The sequence below is a fragment of the Monopterus albus genome, unplaced genomic scaffold (genome assembly GCF_001952655.1).
Source record: "Monopterus albus unplaced genomic scaffold, M_albus_1.0 scaffold56.1, whole genome shotgun sequence".
Classification (NCBI taxonomy): Eukaryota; Metazoa; Chordata; class Actinopteri; order Synbranchiformes; family Synbranchidae; genus Monopterus; species Monopterus albus.
The window spans coordinates 1,248,998-1,264,863 of NW_018127936.1; the positions used below are offsets into that span (position 1 = coordinate 1,248,998).

The 15,866-nt window shown below is 38.2% G+C and overlaps 1 protein-coding gene across 1 annotated transcript; it reads left to right on the forward strand.

Annotated features, from left to right (window-relative positions):
• The first annotated feature begins 358 nt into the window (after positions 1 to 358).
• ndc80 (NDC80 kinetochore complex component) lies at positions 359 to 11,326 on the forward strand. The gene is made up of 17 exons (XM_020602371.1): positions 359 to 499; positions 997 to 1,104; positions 1,841 to 1,924; positions 2,061 to 2,187; positions 3,705 to 3,877; positions 4,220 to 4,322; positions 4,501 to 4,578; positions 6,030 to 6,123; positions 6,304 to 6,404; positions 6,669 to 6,813; positions 7,421 to 7,626; positions 8,330 to 8,479; positions 8,644 to 8,733; positions 8,848 to 8,940; positions 10,160 to 10,290; positions 10,452 to 10,554; positions 10,903 to 11,326. The coding sequence occupies exons 1-17, from the start codon at positions 492 to 494 to the stop codon at positions 11,029 to 11,031; spliced, it is 1,923 nt and encodes a 640-aa protein (XP_020458027.1). The 5' UTR covers positions 359 to 491; the 3' UTR covers positions 11,032 to 11,326.
• Positions 11,327 to 15,866: the final 4,540 nt, after the last annotated feature.

The following is a 15,866-nucleotide window of genomic DNA, read 5'->3' on the forward strand; positions in this document are numbered from 1 at the left end:
CCACAACTGATTTATAAAATCAATAAAAGGGTAAAACATCCAAGGGGCTGAATACTTTTTATAGGCACTGTATTGTGATATGATGTTTAGTTGGATAATTTAAACCAGCTATACTACATACAACAGTATGATCACGTGACAAATCTATCAAACGCATTAAGGGTTATTACAGCCATAGTCAAATCAATAAAATAAAATAGTAATACAGTAGTTGTCAGATACTTTACCCCCTTTAAACTGTTTTCCTCTGTTGGCTTTATAGTTAAGTTAAGAGACTATAATATTACATGTTCTTCCTGAGCATGAAAATGCATATGTAGGACGTGGACGAGTCGCATACGCAGCCTTTTTGGATCAAATTGCTCTCCGTTCTCTGGTGATGTCACCGCCATCAGTATTTGTATTGTTTTGGCGGGGTTTGTTTCTGTATGTTCGTTGCCAATTCAGCCCTTATGTTTATTTCTGTATAGCTACGTTTCCACCTACGAAATATGGAGCGGTATGTTTTAAATTCGTTTGAAAACATTGTAAAGTTATTTGGTATCATGGGGAAAGTAGTGAACAAGATTCTGACAAATTATAATAGTCATGCTAATCTTGGTTAAAGATTCTGTCAGTCGCCCATATTGTGTGTACGCTAGCCATAGTTTTAGCTATCGTTAACTTAAAACAGTGTTACCAAGCTTAATAAGTGCTGTATCTCAACTGTGTTTTCTAACGGGGATTCTAGATTTGGCTAGAATATGACTAACTAGGCGTGTCGAGTTGTCTAGTCAGACCACTGAACTAGTATAGTAGCTACAACGCTAGTTCAGTTACTGCATAACATGCACTGACACTCCGACAGACCTGAAGTTAACACTAACTAACGTTACTGGCTTTCAAAATGGAACCAACGCTATCACCCCAGTATTCCGTTCTGTGTATTTTAGGCACTTCGTAAAACCAGAGGATAACGTTATTTAATGGCATGTTTTTGTCATTTCTTGTATCCAGTGGAAGGAGTGGAAGGATGAGTCGAGCAACAAGCAGCAGACTATCAGAGCTGCCTTTGCGAGTGCAAGACAACAACAGGATGAGCATGGCGTATGCAACGCCCCAGAAGTTGGTTTAAGATCATTTCAGTCAATAACGTTGTAGTTGCTCTGCAAAGATACTGATTTCCTATACCGTATACTGAGCCCACTTTTGTATTATACAGATTTGTGGTTGGTATAACCCAACATTAACAAAACAATTGTACACTAGGTAATTTACTACGTGTAATAAAGGGCTATATCTAAAATATTGAATTAAAATAGTAAAGGTCAGTTTGGACTGCAGTAGACCAAGCAAGATGTTGGGTACAGTTATTGTGGATGGATAGTTTGGCCTATTTAACATCTGAAAATAATGACAAATGCCCATCACAGTATTATAGAGCAAGAGGTTATGTCATTTTATCTGACCAATAGGTAAAACCCCCAAATTATAGTTTTTGTTTTTTATCTGTCAGTTAAAATTAAGCAAAGGTCTCCTGGGATTGTCAAATGTGTGGCAGTTTTCTTCGAAAAGTTACTTTAATAATGAATTGATTGATGGGATAGTTGCCGGTTAATATTTTTCCAATATACTAATTGATTAAACAACTTGAAGCTCTAATTTTCTACCTGTTCAATGACACATTGGGGCACCACTAAGGCAATGTTTAATTAAGGGCTTCATATAGACTTATTTTTGGTATGGGGCGATGTTGAACTTGAAACATTATTTTTGAACATGTAATGACTCACTAAAGAAACAGGAGTGGACAAGAAGAACACATCTTTTGTTCATGGTTTTGTTTTTGTTTTTTTTACAGTAAACAGCCTTTATTTGGAAAGCTCAACATACCAAAACCACAGTCTGTGACCTCTGAAAGGCGGACCAGCTTCTTTGGTGCCCGGTACGTGAATAAGGTTTCAAAAATGTACAAATTTATTTCAAATAAAGATGGGTGTGTCTTTTGCTTTTCCAGTAATCTATGTACACAGTTAATGAAATTGATATTTGATATTTTGGTTGTTATGTTATGACTGCAGGACTAGTGGAGCCAGCATGCCTCGCAACAGCATCATGTCAAGGTTTGGAGGAACTGAGAAGATCAAAGATAGCAGACCTCTGCATGATAAGTCCTATGTTCAGCAGTGTATCAGACAGCTGCACGAGGTGAAAAAACAACAACAAAAAAACTATTTCATAGTTCATGTAAAGTGTATGCAGACAAAAAGGCTTATCTGTTTTAAGTTGGCTACACCTTAAATACATTAAACCCACTGTGTGCAGTATGAAAGTGTTCAGCTTTGGTGCCACATAGTCACATCAAAATTTATTATTATTTATAGCACATTTAAAAAAAAAACAAAGGTTGTACCAAAGTGCTTCACAAAATAACCACAGTGGCACATGGTAAATGTCTCACAGAAAAAATGTTGCAAGATTAAACAAAAAATGGTAGAACATAATTGAAAACCATCACACAAGGTTAAAACCACACAAAGTATAACAGATAATCAAAAAGTTCACACAATAGAATTAATAAGAAATCAGGAAAAACAGAGCAAATGTGTCTCCATTTGGTTATGATATAAAAGCTCCTACTGTAGCGCTGATGCTGATCTGTTGGTTTATAAGTAAGGCATTCTAGAGTTTAGGAACAACCACTGAGAAAGCCCCATCAGCCCCGCATTTGAACTTTGACCTAGGGATTTCCAGGAGATACAGGTTTGAAGATCTTGGTGATCTTGCAGGGTTGTGATAATTTAAAAGCTCAAAGGTATGATGGTGCCTGACCATTTAAAGCTTTAAAAACAAATAATAATAACTTAAAATCAATTCTGTAACAAAGTGGGAGCCAATGTAGTGAGGAAAGAATGGGACTAATATGCTCCTGTTTATGCGCACCCGTTAAAAGAAGAGTTGAAGATGTGAGACAGAGGTTTGACCTATAGTATTATACAGGACATTACATAATCCAGCCTTGAACCAGTGAGAGGATGAGTGACTTTTTGAAAATGTCCAAAAGATCAAATAGATTTCACTTTTGATAAAAGTCTTAACTGAAACAAACTGGCTCTTACCACTGAACTGATCTGGTTCTCAAAGCTAAGGTTGCTGTGGAAAATCACCTCCAAGTTTTTTTTGCAGAGGGCTTTAGTAGGGAGCCAGAATTCCAAGATCCAGATCAATCCAAGAGAAACTGTAGAGTGTTACTCTTGTTTGAACTCCACAGGTCCACAGTGTCAAAGCAGCTATCTAATCCAAAAGCACCGTCAAGGCTGACTCAGCATAATGTCCAACACATCACTGGGGTAGACAGGAACATATTTCACATTTCATTGAACTGCTGAGCAGCATCCTTTTGTCTGACCATGTGTGATAGACACATTTACCACACAAAGGTCTGAAGAGCTAAGATGTATATTGTTTGTTATAAAGACCTTTGGTTCTACTTAGATTGCTACTGTATATTATTAATACTTGCAGATATCTGGTTTGTATTTTATTTATTTCTGTTATTACATTCATACTGAATAAATATTATTATTGCTACCCTTATTTGGCTGAGTGTGAAACTGAGTTGTAGCTTAATTTGTACCTGCATTCACAGCAAAAAGGGAGGTGTTGTGCAGTGTGTAGGAATCTATTGCTTTTTCCTGCCTTATAGTCTCTCTCATATCTTTTAGTTCTTGACAGAGCACGCTTACCCAGGCACTTTGTCAGCCAAGACTCTCCAGTCTCCCTCTACCAAGGAGTTTGTGAAGATACTGGAGTTTATCTACCGCCAGATAGACCCAACCTTTGAGATGCCAAGCTCAAAAGTTGAGGAGGAGGTTCCAGCTATCTTAAAATCCCTGAGGTAAAATGTTATGTTTTTAGCATTAATAAGTATTGTTTGTACTAGTGTGTCTTTGCTTTGTTTAGTATCCACACAGTCTTATTTGCATATGTTGATCACAGAAGGCACTTGATGGCCTAGTTATGTATATTCAAAAGGAAATTTAGTAACACTGAAATTAAAGAATGGAGCTAGATAAAATGACGCAATAAACATTCATGCAAATATTTGTATGATAGTTAAAACCTAAACAAGAGAGACTGCAACATATAAAGAAATCATAATATATGTCTGTACATGTAACTACCTTACCATTGCTGACTGCCTCTGTCTTTATTTCTCTCTCCCTTTGAATGCATTAAGGTATCCATTTGTGCTCTCCAAGTGTTCAATGTATTCTGTTGGAGCTCCCCATACCTGGCCTCAGGCACTGGGTGCTCTCATGTGGCTTATTGATAATGTCAAGGTGAGAAGCAGGCAACACTTTTTAGTGGGAATTACTGAGGACCATTATTATCTAAAACCAGACTCATTTGCATAAGATGCAGAATGCAACAAAATGATTAAACTCTATTATTCTATTTTATGTCAAATGAAATGAGCTAAAACCAGTATTTTCTGTGGGTACTTTGTTTGTGTATAAGATCACCTGGAGTTTGACTAAGCAAGAGCTTCCATTCAGCGATTTCTGTGAAGACGGTGTCGATGTTGAGGAAGGGAAGGTACTTCGACTTCTTTAAACAGCACCATGAGGCCTAAGTACACCACTATTGACAGAATGAATACAGTCTTATGCAAAAGTTTAGGCACCCCTTGATAAATAACAGATTTTGGTGATTTTTTATTTGAACAGATGTTAACACAGTTTCTCTTGGAAATGGAAAAAATGCACAATATTTTCTGCAAACAGTGATGCATAGTTACTTCTTATGCCATAAATTGAACAAAAATAAAAAATAAAAACATTATTATGGCATGGTGCAAAAGTTTGGGCACCCTAAGAGTTCCAGAGTCTCAAAGTCTCTCACAAGGTATCAGACCTTAATCAGCTCGTTAGATCTGATGCACAGCAACAGCTGTCATTGGTAAATGCCAATTTCAAAGCTGTACAAATACTTTGACTCTTCAAACCTTGTGCACACACTTGTGGACACCCAGCAACCATGGGTTCCTCTAAGCAGCTGTGTAAGACCCTGAAAATGAAAGTTATTGATGCCCACAATGCAGGAGAAGGCTACAAGAAGATAGCAAAGCGTTGTCAGCTTGCAGTTTCCACAGTAAGAAATGTAATTAAGAGATGGCAGATCAGGGGAACTGTGGAGGTCAAGATGAGATCTGGAAGACCAAGAAAACTCTCGGACAGAACTGCTCGTATGCTGGTCAGAAAGACAAATCAAAACCCCCATTTGACTGCAAAAAACCTGCAGGAAGATTTAGCAGACTCAGGAGTGGTGGTGCACCGTTCCACTGTGCAGCGATGCTTGCACAGACAAGGCCTTCATGGAAGAGTCAGCAGAAGAAAACCTTATCTGCGTCCCCATCATAAAATCCAACGTCTGAAGTATGCAACAGGACATCTACAGAAGCCCGATGCGTTTTGGAAACAAGTGCTGTGGACTGATGAAGTTAAAATAGAACTCTTTGGACACAATCAGCAAAGGCATGTTTGGAGAAAAAAAGGAGCAGCATTTCATGAAAAGAACACCTTGCCAACTATTAAGCATGGGGGTGGATCTATCATGCTCTGGGGTTGTGTTGCAGCCAGTGGCACAGGAAACATTGCACGGGTGGAGGGAAGAATGGATTCCACTAAATACCAGCAAATTCTGGAAGCAAACATCACACCATCTGTAAAAAAGCTGAAGCTGAAAAGAGGATGGCTTCTACAACAGGACAATGATCCTAAACATACCTCGAAATCCACTATGGAATACCTCAAGAGACGCAGGCTGAAGGTTTTGGAATGGCCATCACAGTCCCCTGATTTAAACATCATTGAAAATTTGTGGGTAGATCTTAAAAGAGCTGTGCATGCAAGACGACCAAAGAATATTACAGAACTAGAAGCCTTTTGCAAGGAAGAATGGGAGAAGATGACATATCTAAAAGATGTACATCTCTCTCTCTGTGTTGTTGTTGTTTTAATATTTTCTCTTACTTTGTTCCTATGAAGCTCCTCATGGCCCACACAGTTGACACGTACTCTAAGTTCATGCAGGGTGATGACACATTTGAGGATGAGGATGAAGTACACCTCACTAAAATAAGTAAGCACAGGATCACTATGAAATTAATAGTTTTAAAATTCATTACTTTCTTTATATATTTGAATTATGTTAATTCAGTTGTTAGTTTTGGTTTATATGTAGATTTTAAGGAAAAATCAAAGTTCCATAAAACTTTTTTTTTATATTGAAAATCAATTAGAGGTGTGTGTCTCTTCACAGAGAAGCTTCTGAAAGTTGATGAAGCCCTGCTCGCCTCGGAGGAGAAAAAGCACAGCATTCTTAGTGGAGAGGTTGAACGATTGGAGAAGGAGAGTCAGACGGCAAGAAGATTTTTATATGAACACATTCCCATATGTGCAGATTAGATTGACTTTAAATGGAAATAATTTTAGCACTAAAGGAACATAAATTGAAATATTCATGACTGTTGGAAATGCAAAGGGTTGAAAGCTGTAGCTGAGATGTTTTCAGCCTTTGGGCTGTTATAGGTTTTGTGCTCATTGGTACTGAGTTCTTTCAGTAATATGAATAATCTTTAATGTGACCAGCAATGAATCAGAGAGAATTTTCTGTCTCCTGGATAGGACCGTCTAATAACCAAGAGGATGGAAAAAATGCAGCTGCAGACAGACCTCAAGAAAATCCAGAGTTATCGAAGCAACCTGAAGTCCTTTAAAGCCAACCAGGAAAACAAAGTCTCAGAACTGAATGATGAGCTGGAGACCAATGGTAAAAACTGGCAGTAAAGGGTTCCATCTAACCATGTCAAATCTGGGTAAAGCCACAGTGTGGCCGTTTACTCCTCTCACCAACTACGGTCTGTTCACATCTGCTCCCCCACATTCATGTGTTACTAGAATTAACGTTATTTCTTAAAAAAAAAAAACATAACTGTGGATGTAAATTTATGTCTGTGCTCATAGTGAGTGCCCCTAAAAACAGTTGTAAGCATAGAGCTCTGTGTATCCTAGCTTTTATTTTAAGGATGGCTCCAGTGTGTCATCAAGCCGTGCTTTCTGCCCTCCTCAAAGAATCCTCAACTCAAAAATGATAGAACGGTCTCACTGCACATTTCAGCACTATGTAGTTCTGTCTTTTCATAGGTTTTCAGCAACTATTTTCTGATATGTATCATGTGCTTAGAGAAAAATCGCTGATTTTGCTTTACCCTGACTTAAAAGTGAGTGTATACTAAACGGTTTTGGGGTTTTAAGTGGCACATTGTTACCCAGGTGTTCAAATAAAATGTTATGTGGTCTTACTGGGAAATTATTTGAAGGTCTGAGAACTGGATCTGATTGTATGTGCATCATGCTTCTCCTCTGCCATTTTGCAGCAAATCTTCTGGAGTGTCTGAAACATGAACAGGGTGGACTGCAACATCTCCTGGAGAACCAGAAGTTGACTCCAGCTGATGTAGAGAGGATAAACAGAGAGAAGCGGGAGCTCCAACAGATCATATCCAGTCTTAGCAAGTCTCTTGAAGATGCTGAACGGCACAAGTGGAATGAAGAGATTGCTCTGGCCAAAGTGAAAGAGAAGGTACTGTATGTACATGTAGTGTATAAGCAAAGAGGAGCAGGCATAGACCCATTTGGTGATGTAGTACATATTGAATATCTTACAGGTTTCCCAAAATAACTAGTAGCCTTTTCCTATATATGAAGTTCTAGATCGAAAACACTTAATTTTGTAATTTTTGAAAATTATGGTGCTATACTATATACCCAGAGTCCTTTGATGACGTATTGCATATTCACTACTGGCTGTTTTACTCTTTAGGTTATTTAGTTTGACACACTGATGCCTAGTCTATGTTGATGTCTGAGTGGCATCCTGTTAGATGGATCTGAGTTGAGGGTTCACATGTGCATTAGACCTTCACAATAAATGTATCGGTTATTTAGGCTCGATAAAACCGCTGGATTAGACGTGTAAAAGAAGCTGTGTCTTTATTTCTTTTTTATCTTGCATTGTTCAGTTCACTTCCTACCTGCCCGCATTTAGTTTTTTTTTTTCCATGAATTATTATACATTTTTTTACTCATTAGACATCATTTCTTGTGGTTACCTGACCTAATGCAGGACTCCACTGTATACAGCAGTATCTGTCCTTTTGTGCTTGCTTGGTTTGGTCAGCGTAGATGGGCAGTATCAAATATTTTTTATCCAGTGGTACATATTTTGATCTGTGAACTTTTTTTTGTCTCTCCTGTGTTTGTCCTGTAATTCCTCCCATTTTCAGGTGGATTTGAAAATAGGGGACTATCAGAAGTTGGCACGTAAACTGAAGCTGATACCACAGTCTGCAGAGAACGCCTGTGGTCACGACTTTGAGATCAGTTCTTATGATTATGGATCAGGCAGCATGGTTCAGCATAAAATGCCAATACAGGTATCATCAACTAATGATCCGGTTTAAACAACTTTATGATTGTGTACAAGAGCAGACTTTGGTATTTTAATTAACTTCAGAATAAAGGCACACATCTTTTTATATTGTATTTTAATGTTTATCTCCATTGCAGGTCATTGAAAACCTTACTTTGTGTTTTGTAGGTGGTGCTCAGGAAGTTGATCAGTGATGTGGAGGAAGAGAACAGTCGATTAGTCAACATGAATCTGAGCGCGGAAGAGGCTTATGAACAGGTAGCGAAATTGTTAAAGTTCTGTCTAGATATACAGCAGTAGGCTATCAAATCCACACTTTAGTCTGACGGCAGTGTGGCATTTAAACTGGTTGTGCTTTGTTTTGTCTTCTAGTTCAAATCTAACATCTTAGACAAGTCCAATGATCTGAAGCAGTTAAAGGAGCAGATTCGCAAAGTGGATGAACGACTGGATTCCAACATGCAGGTATAGTTTAAAAATTGCTTCATGACTGTGTAAGAGGTGGGTTAGAATTGACCACCACACTCATATTTAGTCTAAAGTGAAATCACTGTCCAGGTTCTTATATCTTTTAGCAGATGCTTTATATTCTCCATGGATGTAAGAAAGCTTATAAGATAAGTAGCTGTTGAAACTGGCATAGGCTCAGGATTTTAAACAGTGAGACCACTTTAAGGACCTGTGATCTTTGAAAATTGAAAGCCTTCTAAATAAAATTAACAGAAAAATCTTTATACCTGCTCCATAAAGTATGACATTGTTTATTTTAATTGTCAGCAATGTTGAATGCAACTGTTTGGAAACAGACAGGAATCATTTAACAGATCTTAATATGTTTTTAACACAGAAATGCACGGTTGCTTTATCCATGTGTTAACTATAGTTTCCAGTATGTGGTGGTTGGGTCCAATAGCCAGATCCAAGTAGGTGAAATACCAGGATTTGTTAAGCTCTGCAGCAAAACAAATCTCTGTTGAGTTTAATCTCTTTGGCCTTTCTCTCTCTCTGATGCTATGGACATTAGCAAAGAAAAATCAGATGATGTATACAAAGAAATGTGTAACCCAGTGCATTATAAACAAGCATGCTGGACCAGCCTAAATGTTCCAACATCAATTAAACAGCTGTAAAATGTAGTATTTTTACTGCCAATGAAGGAGCAGTGCTAAATGCTTTGTTTAAATATTTATCTACTGTCCAACTTGTTAAAGTAGAACTTGCACTTTGGATACGTTGAGACAAACAAGCATACTGCTGGTGTTAGGCTGTATTCTGTGACCTTTAACAGTGCAGGACCAAGTTCACTTCAGGTAATGTTAAGTGTATTGTAAATGCAGAACGTGATTAAATTGATCCATTTTCATTGAATGGTGAAGAACAAAAGGTGGTGAAAGTTCTACAGCTCTTACAGTGGAATGTGCATAGTTGAGGTTTGATGGTTAGTTATGTTGTTTCTACTGTTGTCAGAGTCTGGCTTGTCTGGTGATTGGTCCTTCAGTAATGAATAGTTAATATGCTGACTATAAATAAAAACATGACACTTCTTTGAAGTGACTTTTTAAACAGATTCAGTATGGCTTTTGAAAGGATTTGGATCTGTTTAGTGAATTCAGAACCGGATTCCAATTCAGTAAAATGCCTTTGCATCCCATCCCTGGTTGTATGTTTGTGTCTGTCTGTATAGGAGTTGGCCCGTGAGGAACAGGAATGGGCAGCAGAGATGGAATCTGTGGATAACTACCATGAACTTCTGGAGAAGAAAATTAATCTTGGTTACGATGAGGCTGTGCAACAACTGAAGGCAGCGCAACAGCAGTAAGTGACTACCAGCACTGGCAAATTGCAATATCAAGTAACTTTTATCTCTGCCTCATTTATTCACAGATAAAGTGTAGCTTTTTGTGTTAGCTTTAATATCTTTAGGCTCTTCACTTGTGTCAAAGTTTGATTTAAAACTGAAGACTTCTCTTCTCCAGGTACCACCTGGTGCTGCAGGAGACCAATGAGGAGAGGCGAACGGTAGCCAACAACCTGGCATCTGTGTTTGCCACAGCTGCTAATCACTTGACAGTTACAGAGGTAATGCTCCTACAACACTGTTTGTCTCTAGTACCGTAAGGAAAAATCTGTATCTTAGAAAATGTACTTGCATTTACAGGATGTAGGCATTTATAGAGTTCTCTAAACATAAAATATTATTTGTACTAAAAAAAAACTAAAAGACATGTTATTAAGTGGATCATGCTTGTTTCTTGGTGCAGTCAGAAACCTAAAGCACATTAACTATCTGAATCCTTGTGCCTGTATTTACAGTATCTTATTCAAATAGAATAAGGTGTAATACAAACGTGTTGAGGCTTTTCTCAGCTCACAGTTCTGCAGCTTGATTTGTGCTCACCTTTGCTTCTTGTGGTTCTTGTACTACAGAAGAGCCAGGAGGATCTCTACAGCAAAGTGCAGCGTGTTTGCTCTAAGGCTGTTGCAGATGATGCGGCTGCTATTCAGAAGATGCAGGAAACTTTGGAGAGCTTCAGACTCAAGGCAAACAGTTTGTAAAGAGAGCCAGCAGGGTGGAGGTGTCCACAGGTGGAGATAATTTCAGGGGCTATAGGAGTGTGTGGGACGTGCCCCTGTCATTTGTGTTTATAGTTTGCTTTTGTCTTTGACAGTAAAATTTAGATTTTCATTCACTTGTTCTAAAATTTGAAAATGTGTGACTTACAACCTTAGATAAACAAAATTACAATAGAAATGTAAAACATAATAAAATAAAAGTTTAAAAAAAATGTTACGCTGTCACAGATTCATAGTAAATCTAGTGGTTGCATGAACATGGAGGCTTTTACATTAAGTTTTTACTGATGTCTCTGTAGACATCCGTTAACTTAACATATTTTTATATGTATGTTTTTTTTTAAATTGGTATAAACCATTTTCTGTTTTGTTAATAAACATAGATACAAAATGAATTACTTTAAAGCCCTCTAATTTCTACTTAAAGATGTATAATATTTGCCAATCTCTTAACAGCTTAGCCACTAGATGGCAGCACACTCCACTGGCTATTAAAACCCACTGTCCTGGGTCCTTACTTTGCATGTTCATTCAGGTTGTTTAGGTCAACAGAAGCAGTATCCGCTATGTCTCACTGTAGGCTGGACTGACAGAACAACAATCACCATAGTCTTTAGCTTTTGAAAACCCCTGGCTTCAGCAGCTTTATTTTACTTTATCCCCCTTTTCTTCCAAGAACTTTTTTCCAAACATCTCAACTGTTGGGCAGATTTTGCTATTTGCAGATCTTACCATTTCATCAATAACTCAGCCAGGTTTGTTTCACGTATTCAGACATAAAAGTTAATGTTCTGCAGGGTTAGAACACCGATTAACTGACTTTTTGTTGTTTTTGTAGACTTCTTGCCCTCTGATTGCAACAGAAGTCAGCAACAATACTGTACCACAATCAGATAAGAAAATATTTATTAAAGAATAGGTTCTGGAGTTTTTAAGTTGGTCTTTAATCAATATTGATGTGCCAATTATGTATGTGAGAATAGGTCTTGTAACTTTTCCTGCTTTCTACACGGACCTTGAAGGTTTCCACACATAAAGCTATCTATGCTGCCAAAGAAAGGGACAAAATACACAACCCTCATTTTGTGTAATGATGCACTCCAAAGTTTGTCTGTGGCTCAAATCAGCTATCCCTCTAAACTACTTTGAATTGGTTTCTTTCAAAGGTGTAGTTTCAATTTAAGCCAAGTTTTCCGGGATAGTATTTCCTTGCTGAGCTATGGTGGAGGGATACATTCAAATTGTTGGGGTAAATGTTTTCTTCTCAGAGTTAACTTGGGAAAGAGATTTATAGTTGGAGTAGTTTTGTGGTCTGTGGGCAACCAGTAAAACCTGCTCCTGTGGTTGGTTTTATTGGAATATGTGTGACATATTGGAGTTGCTCCGGCACTTTTTCTGTTTATGCTGCAAGCTTGAGATAAATTATTTGGCAGATGTGATATGGAGAGATGAAGTGATTGTGAGGAATGGATGAAAAAAGTGATGTATAACTTTCATCACTAGCAGAGCCAGCTGTGTGTGTTAGGTGGGATGGCAGAGAAGAAAGGAGGGGATGTTCAGGAAGTGAAAAGGACACAACAGCCCAGTGTGCTTATCAGATCTCAGACGGGCAGGTTGCAGCCATAAAACCATTTTACAAAAATCATGACTGTGTCCATGTTTTGTTGCACGTGTGAGAAAATGTCATGATTTGTGTATCTTTGTACCTCCAGAGGTATGTGTACATGGTGGCATAACCTCTAGAGTCCCTGCGTCCTCATATGAGGACAAGCTTTATTTTATTGTCATTGTAACACTGCCCAAGGACACTTCAACCTTCCGGTTGGGAGACAATGTAGGAATTTGCTTGCCTATTTCTGCTTAGACCTGTATTTGTATTTTTGCCTGTTTCCATGCTTCCCTACTTTATCATGGATCATTTCATTCAAAGACATGCCATGAATTCTTAATACACGTTATGTTCCTGCTCCCACTCAGGGCAAGGCAGTATGACATGGCTGAAGGCATAAGCTTAACTCTTCCAAGGATTGTGTGTGTGTCTCACAGGACCTCAAATAGAAGAGAGATTTAAAGAGGAGGGTATGCGACGGTGTGGACGGGTGGTGTGTACATGAGACAGAGACTCAGGTGCTAAGGGGAAAAAAAAAACCAAGATACAAAAATAAAGCTAAATTTCAAAAGTAATTTTCTGTTTTGTGACCTGGAGAAGGTGAAAGTTGTTGCATTGCTGTATACCACAAGGCTTTCGGCAGCTAATCAATCAGACCAGAGACAGATGCACACTAGAACAGCAAGGTGTTAATGTGGAGTCTTATCAGGGATTAATTTCACCCTTGATAATCTGTTCTGCAGATGTGTCAAATTGAGGCAGAGAGAAAGGGGAAGAAAAGGATGAAGTCTTATAATACCACTGTCTCTGTTTCTTTCTCCTGATTCCCTGTCAAAACACCAATGTGTAGCTGAAATCTATTTTCCTTAGACCTACATTATGACTTGCTCTGGCATTCTGATTCTATTCCAGCAGCTAATTGTCTCCAGATTTAAAAGACATCAACTTCAGCTATAGCTGTGTCACAAACACACAAAGATTTGAAAAAAGTCCCTCTTTGACAATGACAGTAACACAAACAGAAATAATGTTGCTCCTTGTATGGCTATCAAATATACATGTGGTGTACAATTTCGCGCCAACAGACCACAGGTGATAGAATAATACCTCTGCAGGGTAACCACGGGGCTGCTGTTGAGGCCAAAACAGTTTTTGCTACACACATCTCTTCAGTTCTATTGAATACAAAGAATGTTGTTATAAGAAAGCAAAGGTATAAATAAGCTAAGTAGTACACAACCTTCTCATTCACCTAAAGGGCGATTTGACATGAGGATCAGTGTAGTCACGATTGTTTCTGCTACTTGGCCCATGAAAACAGTTGCATAATGTTGTGTGTTGCTCTAGTGGGGATTTGTCAATTCTGAGTAACCCTGATGGCTTTAGTTTTATCTTGGACTTTGCAACATTAGGACAGAAAACCTAAATTACAAACTGGGGCACACAGTTTGAAAGATGTGGATGTTTTTCAGGTAGACAGGATCTCATAAAAATAGTGATCCAGGGGAATTGTGGGAATTGTCTCTGCTGCTTTGATTTTGATCACTTCTTTTTTTTAAGAGCTGTCTCTTGTGATTTCTCCGGCTTTACTGAAGTGAAATACTTAATCATCAGTGTTCCCCTTTAACAAAATGTCATTTTCAAACAGTCCTCAGTTTGCTCTACATCAATGATAAAACATCATACAGGCAGCTGTGAGAGGAGAATGATACTGGCACTTGAGACAAAAGAGCTCCTGAACAAAAGCTGCACAGATTAGATGTAGCTGTACAGATCTGAGTCTTCTCGGCTGGAGCATAGACTGAAGTGTTTACTTCTGTCATCACAAGTATGTGTGCAACAACATTCTTCATTGGCTCCTCTATTGCTCTTGATTCATGTGTGAGGCCAGTGCCACCTTCTTGTTATGGTTCCCTTGATGACAGTGTGCTGTGTTGACATTATGGTAGCTTCCTGTGTGACTTCACTACATGTTGACAGTTTCCAGTGTGTTCAGCCTCAGTGTCAAGTGCTGTAATCAGGGTATTTTTTGGTGAATAATAGATTCAGTGAGTGACCGGTTTACGCACAACAGATTTTTCCATTTCAACTTGCTCATAATTCAGCCAAAGCATGAAACATAACAGTTTCTCAAATGCTTTTCTTTTGTGTTAGGGTTAATTATTTATACAATAAACAGATTTAGATTGAAAACAAGACAAAGTGTGTCCCATGGTGAAGCCACAGTCACATAGAGCTCTGTAAAAAGCTGAGGAAAAACTGCTGAAAACCTTCCTTGACTTTACAAGGGGGCTTCTGGAGATGGCACTTTGAAGAAGAAGAAGAAGCTTTATTTTATTGTCATTGTAACACTGGCAACACGGGCAACTTGGGGCTTCAGTGTCTTGCCCAAGGACACTTCAACCTTCCGGTTGGGAGACAACTGCTCTACCCACTTCACCACTGTCGCACCACTTTTTATGGTTTGATTATTTTAGTACAAAGACAAATTACTCAATATTTTGGCATGCTAGGAATATAGCTGAGCTGATGCGGCTCTGGGAGGACGAATGGTCCAAAATTCCTCCTGAATTTTGTGCAGATCTGATCCATAGCTACAGGAAGGGCTTGTTTGCTGTTATTGCTGCCAAAGGAACATCAACCACTTATTAAATGCAAGGGTTCAGTTATTTTTTTCCACCAGCAATTAAAATGTTTAATGGGTAGGTTTAATAGCAACATGAAAAATACAATTGTATGTTATTAGCTTAAGCATACTGTGTTGGTTTATACTTGTGACTCAGGTGAAGATTGGATCACATTTTATAAGCGATTCATGCAGAAAACCAGGCAATCCCAAATGGTTCCCTTATTTTTTTTCTTGCCACTGTTTATTGCAGTCTAGCTGCTCTGGTTTGCAGTTTTCAAACCCTTATTTTCTGTGTAACTAGGTTTTTTTTTGCATATCTTTTAAATGAATTGTTATTGAGTTAGATGTCCTTGGAAAGCACAAGAAAATGAACAATTCCAGTAAGAATTAAAGTTATTAGTTAAGAAGTTATAAGTTCTACTGTATATTTGGCCTGTACCCAAAGTAGCCTGTGGTAGGGATTTTGTTTTTCCATCCAGAGTGGAGAGGATTTGTTTGTTTAGATGGTTACTGTTGTTCTGTGTACCTCAAAGGTAAAAGCATGGAAGAAACATTACACATGTTTTATTTCCTTTGCTG

Coding starts and splice junctions, on each gene's coding strand:
- ndc80 (XM_020602371.1), top strand. Junction 6,814..7,420: donor TGATGAGCTGGAGACCAATG/GTAAAAACTGGC, acceptor GCCATTTTGCAG/CAAATCTTCTGGAGTGTCTG. Junction 10,291..10,451: donor CTGAAGGCAGCGCAACAGCA/GTAAGTGACTAC, acceptor TCTCTTCTCCAG/GTACCACCTGGTGCTGCAGG.